Raw genomic sequence first — 14951 nt, forward strand, 5'->3', positions numbered from 1 at the left:
AGCAGGTCTCACCAACACCCCGCCCTGCTTCCTCCATCACAGTCATCAATCAACAGTGCCGTGGTGCCAGGGACAGTGGCACCGCCATGCAGCTGCCCATGGGGTGGCATTCACAGGTGTCCCCATGGACACATGGCAGTGAGAAGACCGGGGACCAAGCTCAGCATCACCCCGGGATTGGGATGCCTGTGGGCTTGGGGTGGAGAGGGCACAGGCACAGCACCCATCATGGGAGCCAGTGGCACCCCACCATGCACCAGGGTGCAGGTGGCAGTGGGAAGCCCATGCGACTTTTTGGTGGGGCTGCTGCCTGCCCCTGCCCAGCACAGGTCTGGGGGCTGTGGTGCAGGGTTGAATTGCGGTGAGAGCTGAAGTCAGACCTAGGGTCAAACATTGACACCTGGAGTTGAAATTCAGGGTTGGGGTCCAGGATTGGGACTTGGGGTTCAGGTTCAGGGCCAGGAACCACATTAGGGACCGGGAGTTAGGGGGTCATGGTTGGAAACCAGGGGTTGAAGTGCATGGTTGGGACCCAGCGCTGGGACTTGGGGCTGGTGTCCAGGTTGGGACCCAGGGTTGAGTTCCTGATTTGGGAGCTGGGGTTGGGGCTCCATGGTTGGGACCCAAGGTTGAGGTCCATGGTTGGGACCCAGTGTTAATGACCATGTTTGGGAGCCAGAGTGGAAGTCTATGATTGAGACCCAGGGCTGGGGTCCAAACTTGGGACTCAGGGTTGAGGTTCAGGTTTGGGATCTGCAGTTGGGGTCAATGGTTGGGACCTGGGGTTGAGGTCCACGTCTAGGGGCTGTGGACAGAACCCACTGTTGAGGTCCAGGTCTGGGACCTGGGTCTGGAGTCCATGGTTAGAGACCCAAGGTTGGAGTCCAAGGTTAATGACCACATTTGGGACCCAGGGTGGAGGTCCAGAATTGCATCCCAGGATTGGGGTCCAGGTTTGGGTCCCAGGGTTGAGGTCCACGGGTGGGACCTGCAGTTGGGACCCCGGGCTGAGGTCCAGGATTGGGGTCCCAGGCTGGGACCTGGAGCTGCAGGAGAGGCTTGGACCGGACTCCACAAGGTTGCCACTGTCCTAGGGGCAGCCCCCACATCTCCCTCCACCCACCTTCCATCCAGGCACCTCATCCATGCCCCTGGCTGGTGCTCAGAGCCCACTGGGGCAGGATGAGATGGGGGTTGGGGCCTCTGGGCTGCAGCGCCCCATGGGTGGGGGACCCTCCCCAAGACCCCACAGCAGGGAGGGCATGCCCATGCCTGAGGCATCTCTCCCTTCCCAGGCAGACGAGGTGACACCCTTGGGGGTGGGAGGGGGTGACACCAGCACAGAGGGACCCCCCCGGCAGGGAGAGGCCACAGCTTGACGCTTGACTACTTTTATTTGGCCTCTGAAGCTTTAAATACAGGCCGGGGGGGGGGCGCTGGCTGCGGGCAGGACAGAGGGGGGGCAAATTCAGCTGTCAGTCAGACAAAGGCAGGGGGTCGGGGGGCTGGGGCCACCCCCCACCCCAGCATCCCCAGGGTATGGAGCTGCGGCCTTCCCCTCAGCTGCCCCGGCCCCCAGGGGACAGGGTGAGATGGGATGGGACAAGGGCGAGACAGGACGTTAGTGTGGTGGCGGCGGTGGGGACGTGGGCCCCGAAGCATCCCTCAGCGGCTGTAGCCAAACTCGTCTGCGTCGTCCGCGCGGAAATCCCCGTAGCGCCAGAGGTTCAGCTGCAAGACAGGGTGCAGGATGGGGCCACATCCAGCATCAGCCTGGAGATGGGGGGGGCTGCATCCAGCATCATCCCCAGAGATGGGGGGGGCTGCATCCAGCATCACCCCAGAGACAGGGGGTACCACATCCAGCATCACCATGGAAATGGGGGGCTGCATCCAATATCACCCCAGAGACAGGGCGTACCACATCCAGCGTCACCCCAGAAATGGGGGTGGGCACCGCATCCAGCATCACCCCAGAGATGGGGGGACTGCATCCAGCATTGTCCCTGAAGATGGGGGGTACCACATCCAGCACCCCCCAGCCAAGGGGTCTGCAGCAGACCCTCCAGAGGACAGAGGGGCCAGCTCCCACCTGCCCCCCCTCACTTACCCGGGCACTCTTGGCTGTCTCCTGGGCGTTCAGGTATTCGGTGATCTGTGGGGACAGAGGCCAGTGGGATGAACCTGTGCCCTCTCCTCTGCCTTCCTGGGGGGGTTTGGGGGTGGTGCAGTGATGTGCACCCCTGGCAGGGTCTGCCTGGCCATGCTGGGGACACACACTCCACTCTGTCCCTCTGTGGCACACATTACCCTGCACCCAAGGTTGGCGGAGAAGGATCCCCATGGAGGGCAGGGAGGTGAGACCCCCAGCCAGCACGGCTCCAAGAAGAAGGCCAGGCACTGGGGTGGATGTGACCAGTGCTTGGTGTCTCCCTTCCCCTCCCCGTCCCCAAGCCCCCAGACAGCCACCAACCACCACCAGGCCAGGACTGATATGGTATCAGGTATGCGAGGGATCAATTACCGCTCAGCTGCCCATGCGGCAGAGCCCACCCTGCTGACAGCAGAGTAGAGACCCCTCATCACCCCAGCAGGATAGAGGGATGGATGGGTGGATGGATGGAGAAACGGATGGATGTGTGTGTGTGTGTGTGTATGGATGGGTGGATGGATGGATGGACAGACAGGTGGATGTATGGATGGATCAATGCATCCATTGATCCATCCATGCATCCAGATGGATGGATGGATGGATGGATGGACAGATGGACAGACAGATGGATGGACACACCCCCACCACAGCACCTACCACTTTCTGGAACTGCTTCTCCTTGCGCACCTCCACCATGACCAGCCCCTCCTTGACCAGTCCCAGCCCCACATCGCTCTTGGAGTCAGCGAACTGGAGGGTGACGTGAGGACAACCTGGTCCCAGGTGCTCCACGTTGAGCAGGCACTGGGTGTTCTGGATGTCCCGCACCACGCTGTCCACTGCGTCTGCCCGTGCGTCATCCTGCAGCACCGCATGGTGTCAGATCCCACAGTCCCATCAGAGACCCAGAGCCACCCCCTCCCTTCCCTGGGCACCCCCATACTTACGTCCTGGGGCACCTGGATGAAGGCGAACTTGTATTCAGTGGCTTGTGCCGGCAGGACGCGGGTGCTGAAGGCTGGAGGCAGAGTGGCCAGGCGCGTGGCAGGCAGTGTCTCCTTCTGTAGGGGCAGAGAGGGTGTCAGGGTTAGAAGGGCACCCAACGGTGCTGGGCACCCCAGCACCCAGCCACAGGGATGGATGGATGGACGGACGGACGAATGGATGGATGGATGGATTGATGGACAGACGGACGGACGGATGGATGGATGGATGGATGGACATATGACTCTTCACCCCAGGACCCCCTGTCCCAAAGGCAAGATCCTGCCCCTGCCTGATGCTCGGCAGCTGGGGGACACAGCCACTGCACCCCTGCACAGCTGGAGCTGGGGGGCTTCAGTTGGCACCCCAGGGTGCCCCCCACCCATGCCCCCTGCCCCAGCATGGTGAGCACTCACGTTGCCATAGTCAATGTAGAAGATATGGACTTTGGCGGCTGACTCCACCTTCTCCACCCGGGCCCGGTACCTGGAGGGTGGGATTGGGGGTGTGTGTCACCCCAAAAACACACCTCAGCATGGGGCAACGCTGCCCCACAGCCCCACGCCAGGGGGAGCAGGACCTTCTCCTCACCATTCTCCATCGACAAACTTGGCAATGCAGAAGTCTCCACGGCGCGGGGCATAGGAGCCCTCCACGGGCGGGTGGCTGCCCACCTCGGCACGCATGTTCTCCATCAGCTTCTCCAGCTGGGCACCTGCAGAGGAGCAGGATCCAGCACCCGCCTCCAGCCACCCTCATCATTTGCCCCTCATTTAGCCCAGGACATGACTCTTTGGGGGGGCTTCACCTGGCACCCTGATGCTTGGGTATGGCAGGGGGGTCCCCTGGGAGCTGTGTGCCCTCTGGGTGGGGACACACATAGGGACTGCGGGGACCCCAGCCCTGTCCCCGTACCTGTCTCCACGTCCTGCACGTAGAAGTGGAGATCGTCCGTGATCTCCGTCACGAAGACAGGCTTGTAGTTGGTTGCGCGCTCCTTCTCCTCCAGCACCGGCACCACCTCCTCCACTGGGGTCTCCTCGTAGTGGGACCATACCTGGGATTGGCAGGGGGACATGACACACACTGGCTGGGGGACCCCATGGCCATGCTCGATGCCACCAGCAAGGGGATAGTGGCTGTGCTAGCACCCAGCAGCTGGAGCATCCCTGGTCCCCAGCACCGTGGATCCCATCCGCCTTGGGGTGGGGACCTCCCTCTGGGTGGGGACATCTCTTGGCCTGGGGACATCCCTTGAGGTGGGGGCATGCGGACATCCCTTGTGGTGGGAACATTATTCGGGGACAGTCCTGCCCCATGCTCACCTTTTCCTTCTTCTGCCTGGCAGCCTCCTCGGCAGCCAACAGCGCCTTGTAGTAGGGGCTGCGCTCAGCAGTGAAGTGGACCTTGGAGAGGGCATGCTCCACCAGAGCCACTGACAGGTTGAGGCCCTCGATGTGCAGCCATCCAATGAAGTTCCCCGCCTTGTCCATGCTCTCCACCTCCACCTCCACCTGTGGGTGCCCGGTGGGGAGGGATGTTAGCCCTTTGCACACTCAGCGGTAGGCAGGATCCATCCACATACTCGTCCCCACCTCACACCTGCCCTGCCAGCCACTGCCTTCATCCCCACATGTTTGGCTTCATCTTGGCTGCTTAAAACTTCATCGAGCAATAAAATAAATGTCTGGATATGACGGAGTTTGACTGGCCAGGTGGACGCGCGTCAGGCATGTGTCCAGCTGAAGGCCATCCCAGCACAGGGTCTGGCAGGCAGGGTCCCCTCTGCTATCCCCCCTGGCACCCAGCTCTGCTCCCTGGCACCCAGTTCTGATCTGTGGCACCCAGCTCTGCTCCCTGGCACCCAGCTCTGCTCCACAAACACCCAGCTCTGGTCCATGGCACTCAGCTCTGCTCCCAGCAATACCCAGGGAAGGGAATCAGCAAGAGATGAGGGAAGGAGGGTGCAAGGGATGAGGGCAGGAGCACGCTATCCTCTGCATCTCCAGCTCCCTGCCTGCACCCAGGAGCAGCTGGGGAGCACAGGTAGAGCCTGGAGCCATGCAGAGCCAGACAGGGGACTGAAACAGGGCTGCTGGGGCAGGCTGCGCCCCCAGCCCCTTGTCCCCCAACCATTGCTCGTGCAGGCAGACATGCCTGTGCTATGGCTCTGCCTGCATCCCGTCCTATGGTGTCTGCTTGCCAAGGAGACCTGGAGCTCACATGGCACCTAGAGTAAACCGGAGAGCAAACGAGTGTGCAAACCAGAGAGCTTATTGGGGTGTGCAAATGAGTGATAGCAAACCAGGGAAAGCAAACGAATTTGCAAGCCGAAGTGTGTAAACCAGAGGGAGCAAAGTGGAGTGTGCAAACCAGCCAGAGCAAACTGAAATGGCCACCTTGCACACCCCAGTGCAGGTTGCACACCCTCATGCACCCTGCACACCCCCATGTACCACTTACACTCTGAACATCCCTGTGCACCTTGCACATCCCCGTGTGCATCCTGTGTACCACCCTGCACACCCCCATGCACCCCACGTCTCCTGTACACCCCGCACACCCACGTCTGCATCGCCCCACACACTGCCACAGTGCCCACAACCTCCGGGGTCCCTCTTCTGCCTTCTCCTTACCTTGGGGACAGTGTCTGTCCCCAAAGTCAGTGACACTGCCCAGGACCTCTGCAGACTGTTCTGCTCTGAGCTGGGGACCGGCGAGGACCCCCAGAGACCCCCACATCTCCCTTTCCAGCAGTTCTGCAGGGGCTGAACCAGGGCCAGCTCCAGACCACTGTGGCAGCATGGCAGGCATCCTCACCACCCCGTGACAAACCTACCAGGTCCCCTTTCCCAGTGGCACCCGTTACTGCCTCAGCAGCTCTGCCGGGACCGGTAATCTCCGTTAATCCTGTAATGGGAGTTAAAGCCTCAAAACAACGAAATTTGTAAAATAATGCTCCCTGCAAAACACATGGCATCAGCTGGCATCTCACATGGCACAGGGTGTGCAGGTATGGGGGAGCTGTGCAGGGACGGGGGGAGTCACGGACACTGCTGGGAGATGTGTCCCCCATTGCCATTCCTGGGCAGCGATCTCAACCATCTGGCACCAAACCCAGGTGCCAGCAGCCAGCACAGCCAAGTCTGGCTCTGGAGACATGTGTCAGCCCTCCTGGGGACAAGCTTGGTGTCCCCCAGAGCTCCTTCTGGTCCCCAACCTGGGGGCCTGTAGCCTCATGGTGCTTTGGGGGTGGGCAGGCAGGGGATGTCACGCAGGCAGGAGATGCCAGGCGGGCAAAAGACACCATGCAGGCAGGAGATGCCATGCAGGCAGGAGGTGGCATGCAGGCAGGAGATGCTGTGTAGGCAGGAGATGCCGCAGATGAAGCACACAGAACCAGCCGTTCCCAGCATCCTGGGCAGCATCTGAACCCTGCCCCGGGGTGGGGGTCTGCCTGCCTCCTGCCCCAGGCCAACCCCGTTGTGAAGAGCTGAGCCCTGGCATGAGGAACACCCCCCAAAACGGGTCATCCCACCATGAATCCATGGCGTTTCTGCGCACATAAAGCCCCTTTGAAAGCGTTTGTGGGGCGGCAGCGAGCCAAGGCTCCCCGCACGTGCCCGGCATGCTGATCGTCTCCACTGCCTGCCTGCCTGCTGCTGCTGCCGATGGAGAGAAGGGAGCCTGGTGCCCCCACAGCGTCCTCCCTCTGGGGGGGCTGGACCCCTCCTGGTGTGCCTCGCTGTGCTACAAGGGCTGTGCCTGTCCCCCCCGCCGGCCACGGCAGGTCCCGCCTGGGCTTTTCCAGCAGTCCAGAAATTCGTTTGCTTGGTACTACGAGTGGGTGATGAGCCTCCCCCCAGGCAGGCCACCCCGCCCCGGGCAGGGTAAGTGCCGTGCCCCCCGCCCGTGGTGGGCCCGGAGCCGTGGAGCCGGCTCCACCGCGCCCGGAGCAAGGCTCTGTCGCGGCCCCGGGCACAACGCTGCATTCCCATCTAGCGGCAACGCGACCGAACGGCAGCAGGACGCGGCGCTGCCAGTGCGGCACCCCACGCGTCGGCGCTGGCCAAACGCAGCCCCTGGGCAGCCCCTTCCCAAACGACCCCTGCGCTGGGCCAGCACGGCTGTAAGCATAGCTGCCAGCAGCGCACCCAGTGCTGGCAAAGCCGGGGCACCCATGGGTGCGTGCAGCATGTGCCTCAGCTCCCGCACACAGCTCAAACACGCGTGCACAAATGCACACGCTCAAGCACAAGCAACCACGTGCCACACAGACACGTCTCCTGCCAGGATGCTGGGAACCTGGACCCCGCCGCCTGCTGCCTGCACCCACCGGCCTGGCCAAGCAACATGGGCTGCCCCCACCTGCCGGCACCCCTGCCAGGAGCCAGGGGTGCTCCCTCCTGCCTGCACCCCTGCCTGCTCCAGCGAGCACTGACCCCAAGTACCACAGCATCGTGAGGTCTCCCGGCGCTGCACCGACCTCCGCTCCATCTGCTGGAGCATCGGCACTTCACTGCCTGCATCCCTCCACCATCGATCCCTTATCAGGGGCTGGTGGCTAATGGTATCTGCCTGGCTGGCAGCCGCTCACCCAGTGCTGCAGCGGGGCCGGCAGCCAGCTGGTGAGCGGCAACGGGTGCGTGGCTCGACACCACGGTGCTGCTGGGGATGGGCAGAGGGTCGTCGGTATCTTCCTGCAGCCCCTTCCAGTTGCTGGAGCTGAAGCCCAGTCAGGGTTTGGCTCATAGCCAGTGTGGCCACCGGGATGGCACACATCATGCTAGGTGCGTGACAGGCACCAGCCACACCGCCCCCCACCAGGGATGTAGGGAGAGGCGAGGTCTGAGCTGAGCAGGAGATAGATGGGCCCTTTGCTGCTTTACAGGTGTCACGTTGTGATAATTTAATTACCCTGCCGTAGCCTTCTGTGTGGTTAATTGTGTTTGGCTCCACTGGTGCTGCCGGACATGGAGCTGTTTCCCCATCCTGAAGCTCATCAATCCTGTCATAACCTTTCCCTGCCACTTAAAAAAGCCTCGCAGCATCCCTCTTCCCTTCCACCGAATGGGCTGCCGGCACAGCGCCTGCCACAGCACATGCGTGGCACAGCCTGGGGCTGCTGGCATACCAAGAGGCAGGATGAGGCCGCCGGGTCACCTGCTGGCCCAAGGGATGCTCATGCCACCTCCAGCCAAGCTGGTCCCCAAGAAGCAGCACCCCATGCACGTGTGGTGTGACCTCCATAATGTTGCAGGGCGATGCTTCGGTGGCAATGTCATCCCCGTCCCCTGTGCCACCCCTCTAGAGCAGGGTCACTGTCATGGGGATGTTAATGGACTCACAAGAAGATCTCTGCTTCAGCAGGGACTGGATACAACTGCTGGTCTCTGCTGTGGGTGACACAAGGCCACCAGGTCCTGCAGTGCCCAGGGGACATCGCTGCCACACCTGGCAGTGGGAAACACTGAGGGGGCTGCAAAGTGGCTCCCCAGGGATGTGCCACCAACATGGGGACAGTGACCCCAGCTGGGCTCTGGCACCCTGCAAGGAACAAGGACAGGAGAGGATTGTGGAGTGCCCCAGGGTGCTGTCACATGGGGTGACCCCAAGAGGCCAAACCTGAACACCCACCAGCCCCACAGGGGTGCCTAGCCAGTTGGGTGGCACTCGGATGACATGCTCCACCTGTGGGTGGGCATGGCCCCACACAACCAGGGAGCAGGGGGTTGGGGGTTGGGGTAACAGGCCGACCAGTTGGGGGTCCCTGCCTCCCATCCCTGAGCCTCCTCTGCTCCCCGCCCCCGGGGCGTGCTGGGCCGGGACCAGGTCCCTGCCAGACTGTGCCAACAGCCTGGCCCTGCACAGCCCCTGGTTTGGGTGCACAGCCCCTGCTCCCAGGGTGAAGGGTGGGCTGCAGTCCCACTCCCTTGCGCGGCTGGTGCTGTTGGCATGTCCCAGTCTTGTGACCCTCCCCATCCCACCCCATTCCATCCTGACACAGGGCTGGGAGCCCCACAGACACGGAAATCCTGCATGGGGTCCCCAGGGATGCCCACCCTCGCATGGTGCAAGCACGGCTTTGATCAGACACCAGAGAATCCACATAAGATTGGGGTGGGTTTTACCTGTCCCTCTCCCCCCATCACCTCACCCCAGGTTGCCCACCTCCAGCACCTCCTCGCTGCCAGCCTGGGGGGCCGGGGCACCCCCTACCCAGGACCCTGAGGACACCCATCCAGCTGAGGAGCCCACCTGCTTTGGCACTGCCGGCAGTCCCACAGGGACCTGCTTGGTGCAGCAGCCCACGGGGGTGAGCCAAGCTGGGTGCCACACTTGGGGGGCCCCTGGCCCCCCACCTGCACCCTCCATCGCTTATACTAATTAAAACTCGGCAGAGGCTGCTCTGGAGCTGCCGCTCAGGACGGATCGGTGCTGCCGGCAAAGCCCTCGGCCACTGGCTGCTCACCAGGGGTGTAAAACAACGAGGTGGGGGGAGGCTCGAGGGTGGGGGCCATGGCCCCCTGGCAGCTCTCTCCGATCCCACTCTGCACCCCCCCCATGCAGCCCAGTGGCAATGCGCAGCGGGGTCCCACCCTCACCTTGCAGCAGGGACCACGCCAGTGCCAGCACCCATGGGACCCCAGGGGTGCTGGTGTTTGCCTCCCACTGCTGTCCCAGGGGTTTGTTACCTGGCTGGCACTAATTATCCACCCGCACTGGGACACCCCGTGGGTGCCAGCAGACAGGGGCAAGGCAGAGGTGGGGGCAGCCCATACCCCAAAAAGCTGGTGGTACCCACGCACCCATCACTGTGCCCACTCCCCAGCCAACAGCGGCGCCAGACCCATGCCCCCCCCTTCCCCCCCCGCCAACCGCTGCAGAGCCGGGTTTGGGGTCTCCATCAGTGTCCTGGCTTGTGTCGGGTCTCAGACTTGTGTCCAGCACGTGCCAGGGGGGCTGCACCCGGGGGTCTGCGGACCCTTACTCAGCTGGGCAGCCTCGCATGGGGGGGCTGTGGGTGGGGTGGGGGCCGCCAGCCGCGGAAGGAACCGCATCCCCCCCCATCACCTTAAAGTCGCCGAGCTGCTCCACTAGCACCGCGCCGCCTCCGTCCATCCGTCCGTCCAGCCGCCCGCCCGCCCGTCCATCCGTCCGTTCCGTCCTTCCTCACCCCGCGGCCGCGGCGCTCCCCTCCTCCGGGGTCAGGGGGCTCAGAGCCGCCAAGGCTGAGACCCCCCCCCGGGGGGGGGGCTGCGGGCAGGGGGGGCAGGAGGAGGAGGAGGGAGGAGGAAGAGGAGGAGGAAGCCCATCACCGCATCTTCCTTCCCGAGCAGCCAGACCGAGAATAGCTCCCGGCCGCCGCACCGGCTGAACCGGGGCCCCTCCGGAGTGGGGCGGGGGGGGGGCGGAGGGGAAGGGGGGGGGGGCGAGGGGGGGGGGTGTCGGAGAGGCCGGCGGTGCTCAGCATCCCCCGCTGCTGCTGCCGGGCTCCCAACACGATGCGTCAGCAATCCATCCGCGCTCCCACTGAAGGACAAAAGGATGAGAGAGCCGCCTGCGCGGCTGCCGCCCGCACCGCCCGCACCGCCCGCACCGCCGGGGCTCCGCGGGGCCCGCACGCCCGCTAGGACCGGAGGATGCCCGCCGGCCCCGGGGCCGCCACCGCCACCGCACTGCGCGGCCGCTGAAGGCGACACCCGGCCCACGCCGGGACGCGGGACACAGACGAAGGGGGGGGGGTGACGGGACCCCCCCGAGCGGACCCGCTGCCCGCCGCCGCCGGGGCTCTCCCCCCGCCGGCAGCCCCCCCCGACGCGGCCTCTCCTCTCCGCTACCTGGTGTTTTCTCCCCTCTCCCGCGAGGGCTTTTCGCTATTTATTTATTTATTTTTATAGATTTCTAATATTTTTTAATTTTTTTTACATTTTTTTTAATTTTTACCTCGATTTTTTTTTTATTTTTAGCTTTGATTTTTATTTTATCGAATTTTCATTTTTTTCATTTTTTTTTTCTCCCCTCCCCCCCAATTTTTTAAAACATCATTACCGATCCCCCCTGCCTGCCAGCTGCTCCCCGCGGCCGGGGGCCGCCATGCCGCGGCGGCCGGGGCGGCCGGGGCGGCCCCACGGGCGGAGGTGCGAGGCGCGGGCAGCGGCGGGGCTCGCCGCGGCGGGGGGGTGCCGGGCCCCTGCTTAGCCGGGCTGCCCCCCCCTGCACCGCAGCCTCTAGGAGCCATTTTGTCTTTTTCCGCCCCCCCCCCCCCCCCGAGCCGCCCCCCCCTCCCGCCCCGGCCCCACTCCCCCACCTTTGCTCGGCGCCGAGCCCCCCCGGAGCAGCCCCCCAGCCCCTTCCCCAGGTAGGTACGGCTGGAGAGTGAGGCTCGGCCGGGAGGGAGGGCGCCTCTTTCCTCCCCATCCCCCCAGCACCTATTGTTGCTTTTTTTGGGGGGGGGCTAAATTTTCATTTTTTCCTTCCCCCTCCCCGGCCCCCCACTCCCCCAGCACCGCGACCCCCACCCCCCCCCTCCGGCCAGCCAGGCCCAGCTTGTCGGAGCCAGGAGAGGGGGGGGGGGGCCCTGAGCCAGTTCTCCTTTTCACGCCGACATCCCCAGACGATGGTGAATGATGAACGTGCCACATCATGAAGCTCTTGTGGCAGGTAACTGTGTACCACCACCGCCGCCGCCGCGCCTGGAGAGCTGCCCTGGTCTCCTACCTGACGGTACACGCGTGGATTCTATACGTTGCCGCCGCCTCCCCCGGACCCCAGAGCTGCCCCTCCGTTTGCTCCTGCAGTAACCAATTCAGCAAGGTGGTCTGCACCCGTCGTGGCCTCGCTGAGGTTCCCCCTGGGATCCCCTCCAACACCCGGTATCTCAACCTCATGGAGAACAACATCCAGATGATCCAGGCGGATACTTTCCGCCACTTGCATCACCTGGAGGTCCTGCAGTTGGGCAGGAACGCCATCCGGCAGATCGAGGTGGGGGCTTTCAACGGGCTGGCCAGCCTCAACACCCTGGAGCTCTTTGACAACTGGTTGACCGTCATCCCCAGTGGGGCCTTCGAGTACCTCTCCAAGCTGCGGGAGTTGTGGTTGAGGAACAACCCCATTGAGAGCATCCCCTCGTACGCCTTCAACCGGGTGCCCTCCCTCATGCGCCTGGATCTGGGCGAGCTGAAGAAGCTGGAGTACATCTCTGAGGGGGCTTTTGAGGGGTTGTACAACCTCAAGTACCTGAACCTGGGGATGTGCAACATTAAGGACATGCCCAACCTGACGCCCTTGGTGGGGCTGGAGGAGCTGGAGATGTCGGGCAATAACTTCCCCGAGATCAAACCGGGCTCCTTCCATGGGCTCAAGTCCCTCAAAAAGCTCTGGATTATGAACTCACAGATCAACTTGATTGAACGGAATGCCTTCGATGACCTGACAGCACTGGTGGAGCTCAACCTGGCCCACAACAACCTCTCCTCCCTGCCCCATGACCTCTTCGCCCCGCTGCGGTACCTGGTGGAGCTCCACCTGCACCACAACCCTTGGGACTGCGACTGCGACATCCTCTGGCTGTCGTGGTGGTTGCGGGAGTACATCCCCACCAACTCTACCTGCTGTGGGCGCTGCCATGCCCCCCTGCACATGCGGGGCAGGTTCCTGGTGGAGGTAGACCAGACCTCCTTCCAGTGCTCAGCACCCTTCATCATGGATGCCCCCATGGACCTCAACATCTCCGAGGGACGGGTGGCCGAGCTCAAGTGTCGAACTCCTTCCATGTCCTCTGTTAGGTGGTTGCTGCCTAACGGGACAGTCTTGAGCCACGCGTCCAGCCACCCACGCATCTCCGTCCTCAACGACGGCACCTTGAACTTCTCCCACGTCTTGTTGACGGACACCGGGGTTTACACCTGCATGGTGACCAACGTGGCGGGGAACTCCAATGCCTCGGCCTACCTCAACGTGAGCACGGCCGAGCTCAACACCTCCAACTACAGCTTCTTCACCACCGTGACGGTGGAGACCACCGAGATCTCCCCGGAGGACATCTCCCCCAAGTTCACCAAGCCCGTGCCCACCACGTCGACGGGCTACCAGCCGGCGTACACCACCACCACCACCGTCCTGGTCCAGACCACGCGGACGCCCAAGCAGGTGGCGGTACCCACCGCTGACTCCGGCGACAAGATGCAGACCAGCTTGGACGAGGTGATGAAGACCACCAAGATCATCATCGGTTGCTTCGTGGCGGTGACACTCCTGGCTGCGGCCATGCTCATCGTCTTCTACAAACTCCGCAAGCGGCACCAGCAACGCAGCACCGTGACGGCTGCACGGACGGTCGAGATCATCCAGGTGGACGAGGACATCCCGCCGGCGGCGACGGCGACCACGGCGGCTCCCACTGGCGTATCAGGTGAGGGGGCAGTCGTCCTGCCCGCCATTCATGACCACATTAACTACAACACCTACAAACCGGCACACGGGGCCCACTGGACAGAGAACAGCTTGGGGAACTCTCTGCACCCCCCTGGGACCACCCTCTCTGAACCCTATATAATTCAGACCCACACCAAGGAGAAAGTACAGGAAACCCAGATATGACTTTTTTTTGGGGCTTTTTTCTTCCCACCCCCCACCCCCCCTGAAATTACAAATGCAATAGAATGCACAAAAACAGAACAAAAAAAACCAAACTACAAAAAAAAGGAAAAAAAAATAGACAGCAACTTTTGTACAGAGCGGGGGAGAGACTTTTTTTTCTTGTACATGCTTATATATTAAATCTATGGGCTGATAAGCAGATTATATTAAAATTTAAAAAACAAACAAACAAACCATAAAGAAACTATTTTCTAACTCGCAAGTTCTATTTAAAAAGAGGGAGAGAAAAACAATTCAAATTTGTAGAAACCGGAGCAGCGGCAGCAGCGGCAACGGCAGGGCCCCGTGCACGGTACAGCGCGGTGCAGCGTGGCGCGGGGGAGATGCCGTAGCGGGGAGCGCAGAGAGAAGCCCGGCGGGGTGGGATGGGGGGGGGACTAGGGGGGGGCAGGGGGCAGGATGCGGCCGGACCCCCGTTCCACGGCACTGCCCTGGCTGCGTGCCACCTTCACTGGCCATGTTGGCTTCAAACCAGAGCAGGGAGTGGGACGGCGGTCTGAGCCGCCGTGCTGTGCCAAAATCTACCAAATGCAATAAAGAAATTAATTTTGGGGGTTATTTTTTGGGGGTGGGGTGGCGGGGTGGTGCAGCCTGTGGACCGGGGATGGACATCTGCAATGTATTAAAGCAAAAAATTAGCAAAAAACCCAAGACAAGGGGAAAAAAAAAACCCAACAAACCCCAGGCGGGTGGGTGCTGGGCGTGCGGGGGGAGGCCGGTGGTGGGGAGGGGGGCCAAGGAGCGGGTGCCCCCCACCCTGCTCCGCGCCCCCTTTCCCACTGCACCACATCCTGCAGGCCCCGGCATGCGCCGCCGCACCGGTGTGTGCCGCCGGCACAGGGCTAAGGCTCCTGGGGGGCTGGGGGGGCCCCTGCTGGGAGACCTGACGTATGATTGTAGACCACCTTCAGCAACACGCTGCGAATTTTAGTCCCTTTCTTTTTGGGGTGGGTGGGGTGGGTATCCCCCCCTGCCCTTCTCCAGGTGGGGGCAAGGATGGGGATCCCCCCCCAAGCCTACCCCGAGGGCTGCTCGTGGAATGGGGGGGGCTGGGAAAAATTAAGGGCTCGGGGTGGGGGGGGGAATGCTCAGCCCGGCGACAGCAGGGGGCCGGGGGAGGCCACCAGCATCTGAGGTGGCTGCCGGGGGG

The 14951-nt window shown here is 62.6% G+C and overlaps 2 protein-coding genes across 2 annotated transcripts in view; one reads left to right on the forward strand and one right to left on the reverse strand.

Moving 5' to 3' along the window:
* Positions 1 to 1375: 1375 nt before the first annotated feature.
* Positions 1376 to 14951, reverse strand: part of SND1 (staphylococcal nuclease and tudor domain containing 1) — a 128787-nt gene continuing 115211 nt past the window's right edge. Inside the window, exons 17-24 of the mRNA XM_055711513.1 lie at positions 4462 to 4650; positions 4052 to 4193; positions 3728 to 3851; positions 3553 to 3622; positions 3100 to 3213; positions 2810 to 3013; positions 2111 to 2155; positions 1376 to 1731 (exon numbers count right to left, since the gene is read on the reverse strand). Of these exons, the coding sequence (XP_055567488.1) occupies positions 1666 to 1731; positions 2111 to 2155; positions 2810 to 3013; positions 3100 to 3213; positions 3553 to 3622; positions 3728 to 3851; positions 4052 to 4193; positions 4462 to 4650 (954 nt within the window). The 3' untranslated portion in view covers positions 1376 to 1665. The remainder of the gene's footprint in view (positions 1732 to 2110; positions 2156 to 2809; positions 3014 to 3099; positions 3214 to 3552; positions 3623 to 3727; positions 3852 to 4051; positions 4194 to 4461; positions 4651 to 14951) is intronic.
* LRRC4 (leucine rich repeat containing 4) lies at positions 11513 to 14832 on the forward strand. Its single transcript, XM_055711511.1, has one exon. It carries the CDS (start codon positions 11783 to 11785, stop codon positions 13739 to 13741), a length of 1959 nt encoding a protein of 652 aa, XP_055567486.1. The 5' UTR covers positions 11513 to 11782; the 3' UTR covers positions 13742 to 14832.

The sequence above is a fragment of the Falco cherrug genome, chromosome 5 (assembly GCF_023634085.1).
Source record: "Falco cherrug isolate bFalChe1 chromosome 5, bFalChe1.pri, whole genome shotgun sequence".
Classification (NCBI taxonomy): Eukaryota; Metazoa; Chordata; class Aves; order Falconiformes; family Falconidae; genus Falco; species Falco cherrug.

Excerpts from the sequence above, each read along its gene's own strand:
- LRRC4 (XM_055711511.1), top strand. The coding sequence starts at position 11,783 with ATGAAGCTCTTGTGGCAGGTAACTGTGTACCACCACCGCCGCCGCCGC.